The sequence below is a fragment of the Myiozetetes cayanensis genome, unplaced genomic scaffold (genome assembly GCF_022539395.1).
Source record: "Myiozetetes cayanensis isolate MyiCay16 unplaced genomic scaffold, myiCay2020 scf17, whole genome shotgun sequence".
NCBI classification, from domain to species: domain Eukaryota; kingdom Metazoa; phylum Chordata; class Aves; order Passeriformes; family Tyrannidae; genus Myiozetetes; species Myiozetetes cayanensis.
Window position 1 is genome coordinate 221,096 of NW_026087378.1, and position 16,806 is coordinate 237,901.

At 54.8% G+C, this 16,806-nt stretch overlaps 2 protein-coding genes across 2 annotated transcripts; one reads left to right on the top strand and one right to left on the bottom strand.

Moving 5' to 3' along the window:
- Positions 1-175: 175 nt before the first annotated feature.
- On the bottom strand, positions 176-10,679 carry ZMAT2 (zinc finger matrin-type 2). Its single transcript, XM_050311913.1, has 6 exons — positions 10,571-10,679; positions 6,751-6,844; positions 6,173-6,296; positions 5,091-5,164; positions 3,084-3,229; positions 176-1,644 (listed from the first exon to the last, which is right to left on the bottom strand). Exons 1-6 carry the CDS (start codon positions 10,586-10,588, stop codon positions 1,501-1,503), a joined length of 600 nt encoding a protein of 199 aa, XP_050167870.1. The 5' UTR covers positions 10,589-10,679; the 3' UTR covers positions 176-1,500.
- A 55-nt stretch (positions 10,680-10,734) lies between these two features.
- LOC126638210 (histidine--tRNA ligase, cytoplasmic-like) lies at positions 10,735-16,622 on the top strand. Its single transcript, XM_050311912.1, has 12 exons — positions 10,735-10,908; positions 11,002-11,121; positions 11,448-11,543; positions 12,267-12,392; positions 12,520-12,627; positions 13,035-13,133; positions 13,428-13,521; positions 13,627-13,754; positions 13,842-14,084; positions 14,778-14,894; positions 15,211-15,357; positions 15,578-16,622. Exons 1-12 carry the CDS (start codon positions 10,738-10,740, stop codon positions 15,632-15,634), a joined length of 1,506 nt encoding a protein of 501 aa, XP_050167869.1. The 5' UTR covers positions 10,735-10,737; the 3' UTR covers positions 15,635-16,622.
- The last annotated feature ends 184 nt before the right edge of the window (positions 16,623-16,806 follow it).

The window sequence follows — 16,806 nt, forward strand, 5'->3', positions numbered from 1 at the left end:
CAAAGGATTGCCAAGTTAAAAGGGTCAAACCTCCAAGGACAGCTGTATCTGACTGGCTATATATCATTTCAATAGCATCTTCAACGGGGATTATAATCTGAATTGAAGCGGAAAGACCTGAGGCAATGAAGCTGTCAGCAGGCTAAGATTAAGGAATTAAAACAGCAGCACAACATTACAGGATTTGTTCTAGATGTATTAGAAAGAGCAGGCTAAACACTGCAGCCTTCCCCAGGCTGGAAATTTCATACGAGCACGGAGAAGGGCAAGCGCAAGGATTTCATCAATATACATAAAAAGAGAGAGGAGAGTGAGGCAGAGCCACGAAAACCCAGCCATGCAAAATATAAATCCTAACTGCAGACGGAAATGAGTCACACAAGGTTTGACTGAGGTAAATAAAAGCTGAAATGAAGTGGATTTAGGGGAGGGCAGAGGTGAAAAGACACTGACAGCCAGTAGACAGGAAAAAAATGGCCCTTAATATACTAAGACTGGTAAAATCTGGAAAGCAGCCCAGCCTGTCTTGGACTGCATGATGGAAATGCGAGTCCCTAACCCTGAAGTCCCTTCCCCCTCCCAAGTTCTTACACCCTTCTCCAGAATTACTTAAAGAAGCCAAGAATGATGGCAACTGCCCATCTAGGGCAGCAGAGAGCTGAGCCAGGAGAGGGGGTCACATGCCACGCCTTTGTCTCCATCGAAGTCCCCAGAAGGCCAGCCCAGCTTTGTGCTGACAGGAGACATCAGCAGCTCCTCTCAGTGGGCAGCAGAAGCTCTCAAAATAAATAAGGCATCAAACTCCCACCAAAGGACCCATTAAAACAATCCATTTATTTCTGGCAAATCGGACACACCTTTCTTTCATTGGCTCTATTCTAGACCAGTCGTGGGGAGATATTTCTCCCCTGCCTTAAAAGATAACGAAAATTATGGGATAAAACACAAAGAAAAAGCAGGGAAGTCTCCCTTACAGGTAAAACACACAGGAAAGTTTCGGCAACCCAGACTCCATGCAGCCACCAGCCCTGCTCAGCACAAGCCATGAAGGTGCAGGTTGTACCGCTCACACCGCTCACTGTGGCACATTTCCTTCCGTTACCATCCTAAAAAAACCTGGATCCCTCCCTGCGCCTCCAGCGCAGCCCGGGTGACAACTAGGGCCTGGTTGACAACCAGATTAATCCTGAACCAGGCCACCTGTGCAGAATGGCTGCACTTTATTGACACAAAAATGCACCCAGCAGAGCAGTTCCCGGCACGCACACGGCCACAGAGCAGCTGAGCAGCCAGATCTAGGACACAGAAGGAGATGGGAAGCTAATGAGAGGCGGAGCTTGTTCTGCAGCACAGGTAGAGCATGGAATCACTTTTCGACTCCTCCAGCCAACTTCTACTGAGAGATTTACATACAAGTCCTCCATCAAGTCTTTGAAGAGTTATCCAGAGTTCCCTGGGTAAAAACAAACTGTTTAGAGAAAGAGGAGAGTCCAGAGCTGCTCAGTGATTCTTTTTGGTTGAGCCGAAACCAGAGAAACCCATCACAGCTGCCATTTCATCATCTTCTTCAAAGGTCAAATCCTCCTCCGCCCGCCTCTTCTTCTCTCTCTGCTTCTCCTTCTTGTAGGCTTTGGCCTTCTCCTCCTGCAGCAAGAGACACAACAGCAACACAGTTTGCACCTCCTGAGCTGAGGGAGCTCTTGAGACACCGGGCACTGCACAGCTAAAGCCATGTCCTGCCCACGGCACCCGAGTTGTGCCTGAGGAAATAAACAGGCAGCAGAAATCTTGGTCTGTGGTCTCCAAGGAGGACATTTCCCAGAGAATCCAGACCACCCCACCTCCCACCCCAAGAGCAGAGCCACACACACAAGATGGAGCTAAAAAAAAAAAAAAAGGCATTGTGAAACTCTCTCTTCTGAGCAAACATCACAAGTTATGCCTGGAATGAAGGCTGGTTTGAAAGCAGGAGGCTGTTCCCTCATCCAACGCCCCGTGCCAGTGACTGTGATGCCTGTTGGCTCCCGGCCTGGCAGAGTGACAGCTGCTCACTGGAACAGAAACTGAAGCTCTGAGCAGCTTTGGAGGGGGGTTTGGCATCAAAGAGTTTGCGCAGCTCTAATCAAAGTGTTTTGCTCCGTGAGGATCACGAGCCCTGGAACAAAGCCAGGCTTGTACCAGGTGACACCAAGCATGGCTTCAGCTCCCATCTTACCAACTGCTCCTGCCATCCCCAGCACCGCCTGAGGTGCCATGCCCTGGAGAAGGCTGCACCAGGAGTTGCTGCCCATTTCCTTGCTGCCATCCGTAGACTTGGCAGCAGCTTTTCAACCCCCAGCACTCCCTGTGCTGCTGGGGCACCTCCCTCCTACCCCCCCAAACAGATGGGCCCGAGAGCAGAGCATGGGGCTGCTCCATGAGCACCCCAAAGAGCTCCCCTGTGCTGAAGCAAAGCTCAGGGCTTGGGCAGGGAGACTCAAATGGGCAGTGATTTGTAATCTTGGGTTGTTACATGGCTGCTGATGGAGGAGAAGCATCCATAGCAGCTCCTCAGCTGTCAGAACTTTGTTGGGCTTTCAAATCAACTTGATATTCATGTTTACTGACACCTAAGCCCTGGTTTGAGAGGAATCTGCTGTCTTTCACCTCCTCCTCACACATCTCACACCACAGCACACTGCTCACAAACCCCTTGGAGACTCAAGGAGGCCACAGAGAAGCAAGTGCCATGTGGAGGAGGATCCTGGCAATCCTAAGAACCATGGAAGTTAGGGACAGAGACACGTGTCTGCTTTCAGAGCACACAAGTTCCAACACAACTAATGGGACACAAAAAATGGGCTCGTGCCGCATTCAGTGGAAACCCAAACCACTAAAAGTTATCCTCCCACAGAAAGAGGGGAAAAGAATTTTTCCAGAGACAGCAGCAAAAACCTTTAAAAGAGCAAATAATAAAAAACCAAAACCCACTCATAGCAGTAGACAAGAGCGATACCAAGAACAAGATTAGGAAGCAGGGTTGATTTCCTCCCAAAACGTGTTTCTGGGGAGCTTTGTTTCCTCAGGCATCGCCCCAGACTCACCTCCTCCCGGAGTTCCTTCATCCTCTCCTCAAAGTCATAGTCCTTCTGCTTCTCCTCCATCTTCTTCTTGTTCACCTCAAAGCGTTTCTTCACCTGGTCCAGTGTGGAACGCTCCACCCGCATGGACATGCCCAGATTTCTCTGGTCTAGAGAACAGGAGGGGAATCAGCCACGTTCAGCAACACCTGCAGCCCTCAGTGCTCTGCACAGTCCCCATCCCTGATCCCAGCTGAAACAGCACAGCAGCGTTTTCCTGCCTGCCATCCGTCCCCTCAAAGCAGCTTCCAGGCCTGGGCTACACCCGTGCACAAGGATTTCTTAGGTCAGAGGGCGTGGGCTTTAGGGGGACACCAACACTCAAACCAGCAGTGACCACAACAAGCCAAACATTACTTGTAACAAGACAAGCACTAACTGTTCTTTTAAGGCTCCCTGTTTGGATGTTCCCTGTCATGCTGGTGCTCTGAGTGCTTCAGGAAATTTAATCTTGGACCACTGGAATAAAAAAGGGTTGGAGTGTTGAAAAAGGAGCCATAATAGAATTGACAGACTGGCATCTCTTGGCAGTGGGTGATGCTAAACGAGACATGAGTGGCACTCAGAGATCCTGATTACAAAGGACATTCCTCACTAAAGCAAGGACAGGAATTATTAAGCCAGGCTGCAAATTTAGTGTCTCTTTAGGGCAGATTCCCAGTTTCTCACTCATGGGCAAGCCTAGGTTGGAGGGGCCATTCCCAGCAATGTCTCCAACCCGCATTCCTGGGTAGATCCAAACAGCCGGTTGACTCCAGCAGCCATGCATGGGTCTGTCCCAGGGATGCAGCAGCACTTGGAAGCTCAAACCACACATCAGGAACAGTTAGAGGGCTGCCAAGAACAAGCAGGGTTGAGCCAGATTTATGGCCTTGGATCAAAAGCTCCCAACGTTCTCATACCGAGGTACGGTGCATCAGCCACTCTGCAGCCCCAGCTCAACCCTGCATCTCATGCCCATCCACAAAGCCATGCCAGGATTTGGGATTCCAGGCTCTCTCATATGGATTTCTTGCCAATTTCACATGTCAAACAAGGCACGTCAACACCCTCCCCCAATCCACATAAAAGCACAGGGTTTTAACACAATGGGTTTCCTTTTCTGAGCCCTCAGGGCTCTTCTGAACCCCCAGTTCTCAAACTGCCCCGTGTGCAGGTCTGGAGCAAGCACACACCTCCCTGCTTTTTCGCAAAGGGGCCACGTGCTGACTTCCACGAGGAGCCAGAAACACCTCCAAGGGAAGGAACAACATGGGAAGTGTGTCAATGTATCCTGGGGCTCCTTTAATTTCTCCACATTCCCCCACTCTCTGAACATGCCAAGGAAAAGCAATGATCACAGTCAGTTTGAGGGTACAGGCCTCTTGTTCAGGTTAAACACACTAAGGGAACAGACTGACAAAGTGGGAATTATTCCCTCTTGTCTTTATCTTGGCTTAACACCATCAGCACAGTAGCAGAGACAAGAACCAGAGTGAGGTACGGGACACCACCACCACACTGCTGGAGACAGCTCCAGAGTCAAACTGCCCCACTCCTGCCTCTGCTCATCCTCTGCTTCCATCCTCACAAGCTCTGATCTGGAGCTCAGGGACCAGCCAGTTTTGAGCTTCACACTTGACTTCTATAAAGAGGAGTTTCCAACCCAAAAATGGGCCAGTGACAGACTTCTCTAAAGATTTCGTTACAGTTTCAGTGCTGTGAAAAGCCTGTCTCCAGATTTTCAGGAGACACAGGGATTTGCTGAGCCCGGGAAGATACACCTAACCAGAGTACACCACCACTATTTCTGCTGGGCTTATTCCATGAGAATGGTCCAGCACGCTGGAAGGTGCCAGGAGATAAAGGCAGCACCTCCACAGCTCTCAGGAGCAAACAGTCGCTATATCCTGATCTCCAAAGCAGGTGATGCAGGAAGGAAACAGCCCTCCAACTCAACCAACCAGAGGCAGGGAAATAAATGATCCTTACGTTTTTTGCCATTGATGTGATCCAAGAAGTTAATGGAATCCTTCACCACACAGTCACATACATTACAGTAGTACCTGGCAGGAGAGAGAGAAAAGATTAACCCCTAAGCATGAGACAAACCCCATCCCACTAAACAGCTATTTGAGACAATCTGCATGTCAACTGGGATATGGGACCTTTTTCCAGGACAAGAGGATCCCAGTGAAGAGCAATGAGCAAGGGCACACTGCAGATGGACACAGATGCCCCAGAGGTATCTGCTCTTACACCATCACCCCTCTGACACGATAGAAACCAAATTCTGAGCTGCTCTGCAATGCCAGCCACAGTATCTTCCCCTTCCAGTCACACCCAGCTGGGTGGGATGGACTCTGAGACCTGTCCTCCCCAGCTCCTTTACGTCCCACAGCCTCTCACCTGGCTGCAAGGTGAGTCCTGCCATCCCCATCAGCTCACAGAGCAACTCCCTCATGTGCCTTCTGCCCATCTTAAGAGGTGCTGCAAGAGCCCAGCCAGGGGCTGCACTTCCATCCCTGGATGCTGTTCAGGGCTGCACATCTCCCTGGCACTGCTGGCTGGGGAGACAGTAACAGGCTCACTCCTGAGGTGACACAAACTCAACAGAGTCTTTTAGGGTGAGCTCAGAACCCCTTCAGCCTCTGGTGGAACATGATCCACACAAGCAGTGGCCAAACACCCTTCCTAAGGACAGGTATCTGGATGTTTCTCCCACTCCCTGTGCACAGATATCCAAACCAGAATCTCAGATCAGCAGCAGCCCCGGTCTCAGTGCAAGCAGGCCTGGCTAAGGAAACCCCAGGAGATGGCAAAGATTTGCCTCCTTGTTGTTCCTACAGTTGGGCAACACTGATATCAAGGAATAATGTTCCAAGGGGCTCAGCCTGCTGGGTCTCTCCCATATGTTACCCCAGGAGGCACAATTTAGGTGTTAAGCCAGGGCAGTCCCACTGCCCCAGGCTCCAAACACTGCAGGAAACCAGCTCCTGGTGCCCTGTGAGGAGTCCCTGCCATGTCACAGCCCCCCAGCACAATTCTGGGATTCCAACGAGACCATGACCTACCCCCCCATCTCCGACTGAGGGGTAGTTTTGGTGATGACGATGGTTTTCCCCAGCTTGGATTCCAGGTCCACTTTGTAGTCTCGGTGCCGCAGAAGTTCCCTTTTGACGGGCTGTGCTGGTTTGCCTAAAACATAAACAAAAGGTCAAGCCTGGCATGGTGGATTTCATGTGAAAATCCTTGGTGAAGAAGGGCCTGCTGGGAACCTGGGACCACCTGATCCATCCAGAAAATGCACCTTTGCTTTCAAATGAGTAAAGGATATGATTTCTTCCTACTAGAACCAGGTACATCTCTGAGGTATCTCCAGCTGTGACTCGGGTCATATTCTGAGAGCTCCTTGTTTCAGGGGCTGACTGTTCCCCTCTCTCCCCAAGGAACAGGCAGCCAAAGGTTCTCACTGATTCCTTTTGTCCAAAAAAATACATTCAGTAACAAAAACAGGAAAAAGGATTGGAGCAAGCCAGTTTTTCCCCTCTGGGATTTGCCTTCTAGCTGCTCTCTCCCTCCCAAACTCCAGGGATTTGGGAGACTTGCTGCCAGCACAGCACAGCCTGCCTGGGGCCAGCACACCACTCACCATCTTTCTTCTCTCTCTCCTCCGTGAGCCGCTTCTCCGCCAGCTTCTCATATTCATCCTTGTCCCACTTCCTGCGGAAGTCCAAGTTCTTGGTCTGGGAGGGAAACAGAGTGCATCAACATTTATCACACAGTCTGATCACCTCTGAGGGGGGAAAGAGGTGGAATCACTCGGCCTGTGAGGCCACAGCAGTAAATTAGGGGCATTACGTTATATCCCCATGTCCTTTGTTTTCCTATCTAGGAATTATGGATGTGGCTTAAGAGAATCGCTCTCAGTGTGGCTCTGGGTACTTACAGAAGGATTTCAGAGCACTGAGAGAAGAAATGAGTTTATCTCAATAGCTCCTGAGACGATCATCCAGGCTTTGGCCTTGAAAACTAGACCCAAACGGGATTGAAAGTGCTGGATCTTTGACCTGGGAAGTGCCCCCTGACAGACACAGCACGGATTACACCTGCTCCTTCCAAAAGTCAATTGAACCCAAGTTGCAAATAACAGGTGAGGAAGCTGTGAAACACAGTCTGAGCCAGAGAGAGTTTGATTAAAATGCAGGAGCAGGGAAGGCTGTTACAGGCATCAAAATGCTGTCTTTGCTGTGAAATCAGAGGCATCAGTGTGGGATTTCCAAGTGCAAACCCTGTCTGTCAAGGCAGGGCTGGGAGGTACCAGGGAAGCACCTGTACAGAATGCACAGAAAGCTCCTGCAGCTTCCCAAAGAAACACCTCTGAGGCACTGGGCCTTCAGAGGCTCCACAGAGCTCTCTCTGGCAGTGACTGGGTAAGTTCATGGAATCATGGAATGGTTTGGGTTGGAAGGGACCTTAAACATCATCTCATTCCACACCCCTGCCATGGGCAGTGACACCTTCCACTAGCCCAGGTTGCTCCAAGCCCTGTCCAACCTGGTCTTGGACACTTCCAGGGATGGGGCAGCCACAGCTTCTCTGGGCAACCTGTGCCAGGGCCTCCCCACCCTCACAGGGAAGAACTCCTTCCCAGGATCCCATCTAACCCTGTTCTCTGGCAGTGGGAAGCCATCCCCTTTGTCCTGTCCCTCCATCCCTTGTCCCCAGTCCCTCTCCAGCTCTCCTGGAGCTCCTTTAGGCCCTGGAAGGGGCTCTCAGGTTTCCCCGGAGCCTTCTCTCCTCCAGGTGACCCCCCCCAGCTCTCCCAGCCTGGCTCCAGAGCAGAGGGGCTCCAGCCCTTGGAGCAGCTCCATGGCATCCTCTGGCCTCGCCCCAACAGGTCCATTTCTGTTCTGAGGTCGCAGAACTGGACACAGCACATGTGTGAAGAGAGGCTGAATTGAAGTGAAGGCACTGATGAACACAAAGCCTATTTTTTGGGGTGGATTTTCACCCACTCCCCAACTCTGAGGGCAGAAATGACTGCACAAGAATCTCCGTTCCACCCACACCTGACCAAACCAGCTCAGGCTCTTCCCAGTGTCTGCCCCACCTGCACCTCAGGTCCCTGCACCTGGGATCAGTCATGGTTTAACTCAGCCACTTCCCTACTTCCCCGAGCAGATAACTCCCATTTGGACAGAGCTGCATTTCCCTCAGCACGGCAGGGAGAGCCTCTCGCTTTCCCATTAAAAAAAAAAGACAGATGTGTTTAAAAACACCTCCGGGAGAGAAGGACCCCCCACGCTCCCCCCGCCTTCTCCGTTCAGCCAAATCAAGAATCCAATCACAATCCAAAGGACACAAATCCCATTTGGAGCTACAGCAGCAGCACAGCCATTTAAGGTTCTCTCCTCTGGCAATCCTTCAAATGGAACGAACAACTACTGATAGGGATGAAAATGCCTTGGGGAGGCGTAGAAAAATTCTCATTTATTCCCAGAGCTTTCTTAAGCACTTTAAGGATGTCGTAACAGGTTTTATTAACCACCCTGAGCAAAAGAAAAGAAAATATCACAGAGTGTAAATTAACGTTTGGGGGTATTTTCCAGACTCTCCTGCATGCCAGGCATTATCACAAATCCTCCTGCAGAGGGGGGAGGTTTATTTGCTGCTTCTCTCTCTCCTGTTGTAATAAAAGGAAAAGAGTCTTTTGCAGCTCTTTTAGCAATCTGCCTCGTCCAGGCATGGGGGAAAGAAATTAAACCCAACTGCTCGACAAGATCTTGGTTGGACAACACCTGAAGGGACGCTTCTGAATTGCTCTGGTGGAGGCAGGGGGGCTGCAAGCCCCAAAATCGTTATCTCAGAGAGTATTTGCCAAATTAGTAACAACAATTAATAACTAGAAGTGCCCCACAGCTTCCTGTTCCCTTTTGAGATAGGCATCAATGATCAGCACCAAAGCCTATTAAATGATAGAGGAGTCTCAAGCCTGACTCAATCCAACAGGAATTCTCAGCTGGCAGCTGAAAATAAACCAGAGGCCCCATCTTCCTCCTGGGGAGACACCCTGCTGCTCGCCTCCATCACTGCTCACCTCGTAGAATCACAGAGTGAATCCCAGAACGGTTTGGGTTGGAAGGGACCTTGAAGATCATCCAGTTCCAACCCCCTGCCATGGGCAGGGACACCTTCCACTAGCTCAGGTTGCTCCAAGCCCTGTCCATCCTGGCCTTGGACACTCCCAGGGATGGGGCAGCCACAGCTTCTCTGGGCAAACCTGTGCCAGGGCCTCCTCTCCTCACTTCTCAACAATTGGCTTCAAGGAAGGAAAGATGGGCCAAAAAAGGCAGAAAAACACAGCCCCTACACTGCTGGCGGCTCTGGGGTGTCACTGCAGGTCTTCAAACCATCTTGGCTGTCCAGCCAGAACTACACCCACAGCAACCCCTCACCCACCCCATCTCAGTATTCACAAAATCACAGAATCATTGAGGTTGGAAAAGCCCTCCCAGATCATGGAGTCCACCCTGTGCCCGATGCCCACCTTGTCCCCCAGCCCAGAGCACTGAGTGCCACGTCCCCTCCTTCCTTGGACACCTCTAGGGGTGGGGACTCCTCCACCTCCCTGGGCATCCCCTTCCAACGGCTGAACACCCTTTCCAGGAATAAATTCCTCCTGATGTCCAGCCTGACCCTCCCCTGGCACAGCTTGAGCCGTTTTCGTCTCATCCTGGCCCTTGTTCCCCGGGAGCAGAGCCCGACTGGCTCCACCCTCCTGTCAGGGAGTTGTGGAGCTGCTTCTCCAGCAGGACAGTGTGAAATCCAGCCGGGAAACAGCCAGGGCGGCCGAGAAGCCACAGGGAGTGGGGGCACCGGGAAAGGGAGGAGGGAGACGCCTGCACGAGCCACTGCCCATCCCAGGAGGTGCCTGGGGTGGGGCGGGACCCCCGGGGGGTTGGGGCGGTTCAATCCCCTCAGGCTGGGACAGGGGGGGAGGATCACAGATAATCACTGAGCTGGGAAAACCCCTCTGAGACCGCCGAGTGCACCGTGTGACCCGACACCACCTCGTCGCCCAGCCCAGAGCACCGAGAGCCACGTCCGGCCTTTCCTTAAGCACCTCCCGGGACGGCGACTCCGCCGCCTCCCTCCCCGACGGGCGCGACCGCGGCGGGGCCCTCCCAGCCCCCAACACATCAGGGCCTGTCACAGCGCCCCAAACCTCCCGCCGCCGCCACGCACAGAGGCACAGAGCGCGGGGATGTGCTCGGTCCCACCGCACCGCTCATCCCCGACGGGGCCCCTCACGCCGCGGCCCGGCCGCGGGCCCCCAGCGCGGCGCGGCCCTTCCCCGCCACCCTCCCGCCCGCCCTCCTCGGCGCAGCCCCCGCGACCCTCGCCGAGCCCCGGCGAGCGCGGGCGGAGCGGCGGGGGCCGCGGCAGCCCCGGCCCCCGGGGGTACCCACCCCGCTGCCCGACGCCATGGCGGCCTGAGGGGGGGCGGCACCGGCAGCTGTCGCGCGGCGCCGTAAAGCGCGGCCTCCCGCGCCGCGTCACGTGCCGCCGGTGTCACGTGCGCGCGCTCCCGGTGCCGCCGGTGTCACGTGCCCCGGTGCCGGTGCCGGTGCCGGCCATGCTGCGGATCGGCCCCATCGCCGCTTTAGCCCGCCGGGCCCCGCCGCGGCCCCGCCTCGCTGGGAACCGGGAGAGCATCCCCCGCTCCTGGCCGCCGGCTCTGTCCCGGGGCTGCAGCGGCGGCGGCGGCGGCGGCGGGAGGGTGGTGCCGGTGCTGAAGACGCCCAAGGTAAAGGCGGGGATTGCGGGCGGCGCCGGTGGGCACCGAGCGTTCCCGCACGGCCCCGCCGCTCACGGCTTGTTCTCTCCGTGTCCCGGGCAGGGCACCCGCGACCACCCCCCGGCGCAGGCGGCGCTGCGGGAGCGGCTGCTGCGCACCGTGGTGTCCTGCTTCAAGCGGCACGGGGCGGCCGCCATCGACACCCCCGTGCTGGAGCTGCGGGTGAGGCGCGGGGGGACCCCCTGCGTGCGGGGCGGGACACCCACGGGGGCTGTGGGACACCCACGGGGGCTGTGGGACACCCACGGGGGCTGTGGGACACCCCCTCCCGCTCCCTCCTGCGGGACTGGGGAGCTCCGTCTTCCCCCGGGGATTCAGGGCGGGTCTGGGGGATCCCCTCGTGTGGGGAGGGCAGGGCTGACAGTCCCTCTTGGGACTTGTGGGGGGACAGGGAGGCGGACCCAGGTCCGAGGGGGGATGTAATGCCCATCTGGGGGGACCCTGTGCCCCAGAGCCACCTGGTCACCAGCCCCCTCGTCCCTCCCCAGGAGACGCTGATGGGGAAGTACGGGGAGGACACGAAGCTCATCTACGAGCTGCAGGACCAGGGAGGGGAGCTGCTGGCCCTGCGCTACGACCTCACCGTATCCTGAGCCCCTCAGGGGACGGTGGCACCCCACCTTGTGGGGTCCCCTTTGCTCTCTGCCCTGTCTGCAGGACCCACTGGTGTGTTGGACCCCTTTGTCCACCCAGCCTGGCTGTCACTGTCATGACCCCACCTCACACCACCCCCCAGCCAGGCCAGGACCCACAGCAGAGCCCCTCCCGTGGGCTGCAGACCTGCACCAGTTTGCTCCTCTGTACTGGTTTTATCTCCTGCCAGTTACAGTCCCCACCCCTGCCCTGCCTATCCCACCTTCCCAGTGCTGTCTGCAGAGGTGTTTGCTGCAGGAGCCCATCCCAGGCCTTCTCCACCTGCACATCTCACCCAGAATCTCTCCTGTTCAATGTTTGGCTGTGCATTGAATTCCCTCTGATCACACTGTGAGAGGGTGGAATGACAACAGAGGGTCAGTGTTGTCCTGAGCAGGTCAGGAGGAGGGAATGGAGCTGTCCCAGTGTTGGAGGAGCTCAGCTGCTTCATTCTACCCATCCACAGCCCCGGCTGATGATTTCCCTGAAAATCATAGAATATCCTGAGTTGGAAGGGACCTACAGAGAACATCAAAGTCCAACTCCTGGCCCTGCACAGGACACCCCAAAAATCCCACCACCACCATTGTGAAAAAAACTGAGGAGCAGCCAGCAAAGGGAGACGGGGGGTGCTGTGAGGTTCAGCTTTGCTGTCCTTAACTCCCTGGGCCCAGGTGCCCTTCGCTCGCTACCTGGCCATGAACAAGGTCAACAACATGAAGCGCTACCACGTGGCCAAGGTGTACAGGAGGGACAACCCGGCCACCACCCGGGGCCGCTACCGCGAGTTCTACCAGTGCGTGAGTGTTGGGGTGGCAGGAGGGTTTTCGGGGCTGGAGCACCTCCAGCCGCTGCAGAGCAGCGTGGTGTGCCCGGCCAGAGCCCCTCAGCTGTGCCAGGAGCCTCTGTTGCTGCTTCTGCCCCCAGGACTTTGACATCGCCGGGCAGTTCGACCCGATGATTCCTGACGCCGAGTGCCTGAAGATCGTGCACGAGATCCTGAGTGACCTGCAGCTCGGGGACTTTGTCATCAAGGTGATGCCAGGGGGGTTCCCTGTGCCACGGTGGAGGCACAGTGCTTGTTGTTCCTGGGGTTTTACACAGCAGTGCCTATTCCCACCCTCAAGCCTGATCCATGAGTTGATCCCATCTCTGCCTCCTCACACTAAAGGCTGGACCTGAGCTTGGGCTGGGAATGCCAGGAGGTTTCCTGAGTCTGCAGCTGGCAGAGTTCTCTCCAGGACTAACCCCATCCCCCTGCCAAATTCCAGCAGCCAACTAGAACCACAGAGTCATGGGATGGTTTTCATACCTCTGCACCTTCCCCTCCCATGGGAAAGGCACGAAGAAATGCCAATGGCTGCAGGTTGCCATACACTAGGACCAAAGAAATGACATTGGCAGGGATGTCCCTGAGCTGTGTGTGCCTCTCCCTCCCCCAGGTCAACGACAGGCGGATTTTGAATGGTGTGTTTGCCGTCTGTGGCGTGCCAGAGAGCAAGTTCATAACGGCCTGTTCCACCGTGGACAAGCTGGACAAGGTCAGCGTTGGGCTCGTGGGGAGATGCTTCTGGTTCTGAGCTGGGCAGTTCATTGGCCCCTCTTGACATAAAGAGGGTCACAGCAGCAAAGTTGTTGGTGTGGGTAAAGGATTCGGGGATCTCCTGGAATAAAACTTGGTGATTCCAGTGGTTTGTTAAAAATTCCTGAGAGAGAGAGATGATTAGCAAGATGTGCAGGATGACAGTGAGCAGAGTTGTGCTTATGTGGGCTGGTGGAGGCAGTGGGTGAGGAGAATGTCCTGCAGTAACAGATGCCCTTCTGTGCCCCCACAGGTGCCGTGGGAGGAAGTGAGGAGCGAGATGGTGGGAGAGAAGGGACTCTCTCCCGAGGCTGCAGATCGCATCGGGGAGTACGTCCAGCTCCACGGTGAGCACTGTGGGGTGGAGCCCCTGGGCTTGTTCTGGGGCTGGAGGGTGCCCAGGGCACACCCAGGGCTGGCCGGGGCCACCGTAGCACGTCTGGTTCCTACAGGTGGGCTGGACCTGATCGAGCGGCTCCTGCAGGACCCGAAGCTGTCGCAGAACAAGCTGGCCAAGGAGGGGCTGGGGGACATGAAGCTGCTGTTTGAGTACCTGACCCTGTTTGGCATCACAGGGAAGGTGAGGAGGGGTGAGGGCAGGGGGAGTGCTGTCCTGGTGTCCCCCCGAGCGCCTGGTGACGGGGCCGCCCTGGTGCCCTCCCTGCAGATCTCCTTCGACCTGAGCCTGGCCCGGGGCCTGGACTATTACACGGGGGTGATCTTCGAGGCCGTGCTGCTGCAGCAGGAGAACGAGCACGTGGAGGAGCTGGTGGGCGTGGGGAGCGTGGCTGGAGGCGGCCGCTACGACGGGCTGGTGGGGATGTTTGATCCCAAGGGCCGGAAGGTGCCCTGCGTGGGGGTCAGCATTGGGATCGAGCGGATCTTCTCCATCCTGGAGCAGAGGCTGAAGGTAGGTGCTGCAGGCAGTGTGTTGGAGGAGGCTCTAGGAAACCAGCTATCATTTATTAGAGCTCTACAGCTCCACAGTACTCAAGGGAAAATAATTTTGGGGGTGAGGGTGGCTCCTTTCATGCCTGAGTGTCCATGCACAGAAGAAGACAGAGCCCTTTTCTGCAGCCTGTCAGGATGCAGGTGTGGGCAGCTGAGGGCAGCATTCCCTAGGAGATGTCAAGGAAGTGTTAGAGGCAGCCCTGAGCTCTGGGCCTGGCTCTGAGCTTTGTGCCCCAGTCACTTTACTCCTCTCTTGCCTGTGAAGTTTCCTGTCCTTGGGATTGGGAAACGATGAATTTGGTATTATTTGTGACACTCACTCTGAAAAGAGGACAGCCCCTGAGAAGATTCATCACTTTGTGTTTAGTTCTGAGCTTGTGATTCATGGCAGAGGAGGCCGAGGCAATGTGTTTGTATCTGGAGATTCAAAGAAGACCTTGGAAAGCTGTCCAGGTCCCATCTGGGAGGGAGGCCAAGGTCCCATGGGAGCAGCAGAACATGCTCAACTGCTGTGACACAATGCAGAGTCTCTGGGGGGCTCATTAAAGGTGCCCAGGTTGTCAGTCACTGAGTTAGGGTCTGGAGATGAGGTGCTGTGAGCTGCAGATTCCCTCAGAGCCGGTCACTCCCACGGGTGTGTATGTCCCTCTAGGCTTCTGGGGAGAAACTTCGCACAACTGAGACCCAAGTGCTGGTGGCTACACCCCAGAAACATTTGCTTGCTGCCAGACTGAAGCTCATCTCCGAACTGTGGGATGCAGGGATCAAGGTAAAGGAATGACTTGGGCTTGGTGGTGTCAGGGGTGAGGGAGGGAGAGCCTGAAGGAGCTGTGTAGCACAGCAGGACCAGCTCCATTAGTTGTGTTCTCTTCAAGATCTGGACCTGTCTGAGATCACAGAGCCATTCAGGTTGGAAAATACATCAAAGATCACAAAGTCCAACCTTTAGGTCTAGGCAGGCACAGAAGAACAGCCCAGATCACTAAAGGCAACCCCTTGCTGCAGGGTTTGGTGCTGGCTGCTTTGCTCCGGTATCCATTAAAGCAAATCTGGGTTAGTGATTCGTCCTTCCCACTCCCTGCTAGGCAGAGATGCTGTACAAGAAGGATCCTAAACTGCTGAAGCAGCTGCAGTACTGTGAGGACACAGGGATCCCCCTCGCTGCCATTGTAGGAGAGCAGGAGCTGGCAGACGGAGTTGTCAAGCTGCGAGATGTCTCAACACGACAGGAGGTGAGAATGTCCTTTTAACCAAGTGTCAGAAGTGCTTCCCAACTCTGGAGATCACTGAAAGGCTCTGTGTGACGTGTTCCTTTGGGAAGCCGTAGCCCAGGTCTGTTGGGTGTCTCCAGAAAAGCAGCCACAAGCTGTGTTTGTATCCAAAGCAAGCCTTTGGTCCTTAGAACTGTGCTCTGTTCTAATGCTGCCACCTCCCCATCTCTTTGCTTTGTAGGTTGATATCCCAAGAGAAAAGCTTGTTGATGAGATCAGAAGAAGGCTGGAGCCCTGAGGACTTCTCTGGCCAGAGCTGCTTGGCTGAACTGCTGTACAACTGGAACCCTGCAGTGCCCTTAACCATTCACTGCCAGCTGAGGCCTGGTTACCACCCACCAGGCTAAGGCTCCTTGCCCAGGCTAAGGCAGCAGGAAGAGAGGGGTTTTAAAAGCTAGGGGACAGCGCAGTCACCAGCTTAAAGTTCTGGTTAAGTGCTCTGAAGGACGGGTTGAGCTTGTGGGTTCCTATCACTGCAGGTGGTGTTTCCGTGGGCACAGACTGGACGTGGTGCAACTCAGGGAGGTGCAGCTTGCAGAGGTGCAGCTCCAGCGGGATCAGGCTGAGCTCTGGAGTGGGGAGGGGGGCATGCTGGGTGCCCACAGGCGCAGGACATGGGCTGAGGAGGGCAGTGGAAGGGCCAGTCCCGCTCCCAGCCCGCCCCTGGGCGCTACACGGTGCTGCAGGACCAGCCTGAGTGGGGGTGATGCCGAAAAGTCGGAGAAGAAACTCTTTTAGACTCATTTTGAGTATAGAAAGCCAAAAACCACACACGTTTATAACAGTGCCAGGTGCATGGCAAAAAAATCCAAAAGGATGCACCCCGAATCACAATGGTTTCATGACTTTATACCATCCTGTAATTACAGCTTCAAGGAGGGGCTGTCCCACCCTATTTTCCCCCAGAGGATGCCCCCCTCCGATTGCTTGTTAATCTCGAGTGCTTGGTTTCCTGCCTTAGGGACCTGGTTCGAGGCCTAAACCCACCCTTTTTTGCTTTCATCAGTCTCCTCATAGCTGCAAGTGACTGCCTTTGTTTTACCGAAATTCTCACCTGTAAGATGAGAATCTCTTGCTAAGATTCCAAACTACGCGCTTCCCCTCGGGAACTTCCAACCTTACCGAAACACCCGAGCTCTACGGCTGACGCTCTCCCTTTTAAAGTGTCTAAACCGCGTGAACTCTGCGGCTAACAATTTCCAATAAAGTACTCAATTTTACGGCTACGGGGGTGTGTGTGGGGGGGTCATCACTGAGGGGGACACACGAACACAGCGAGGGGGCCGGAGCTGGGGAATGGGGAGAGGGAGTGAAAGGGGGCGCACGCGTGGAGGAACTCTGTATTTTTATAGAATAATAGTGAAAAAAAATAAAAAAGAAAAAAAAAAACCAAACAAAAAAAAGATAAGC

Coding starts and splice junctions, on each gene's coding strand:
- ZMAT2 (XM_050311913.1), bottom strand. Junction 3,230..5,090: donor TCACATCAATGGCAAAAAAC/GTAAGGATCATT, acceptor CCTGTTCTCTAG/ACCAGAGAAATCTGGGCATG. Junction 1,645..3,083: donor TGAAGGAACTCCGGGAGGAG/GTGAGTCTGGGG, acceptor CTCTTGCTGCAG/GAGGAGAAGGCCAAAGCCTA.
- LOC126638210 (XM_050311912.1), top strand. CDS start 10,738: ATGCTGCGGATCGGCCCCATCGCCGCTTTAGCCCGCCGGGCCCCGCCG. Junction 11,544..12,266: donor CCCTGCGCTACGACCTCACC/GTATCCTGAGCC, acceptor CCCTGGGCCCAG/GTGCCCTTCGCTCGCTACCT. Junction 13,134..13,427: donor CCGTGGACAAGCTGGACAAG/GTCAGCGTTGGG, acceptor GTGCCCCCACAG/GTGCCGTGGGAGGAAGTGAG.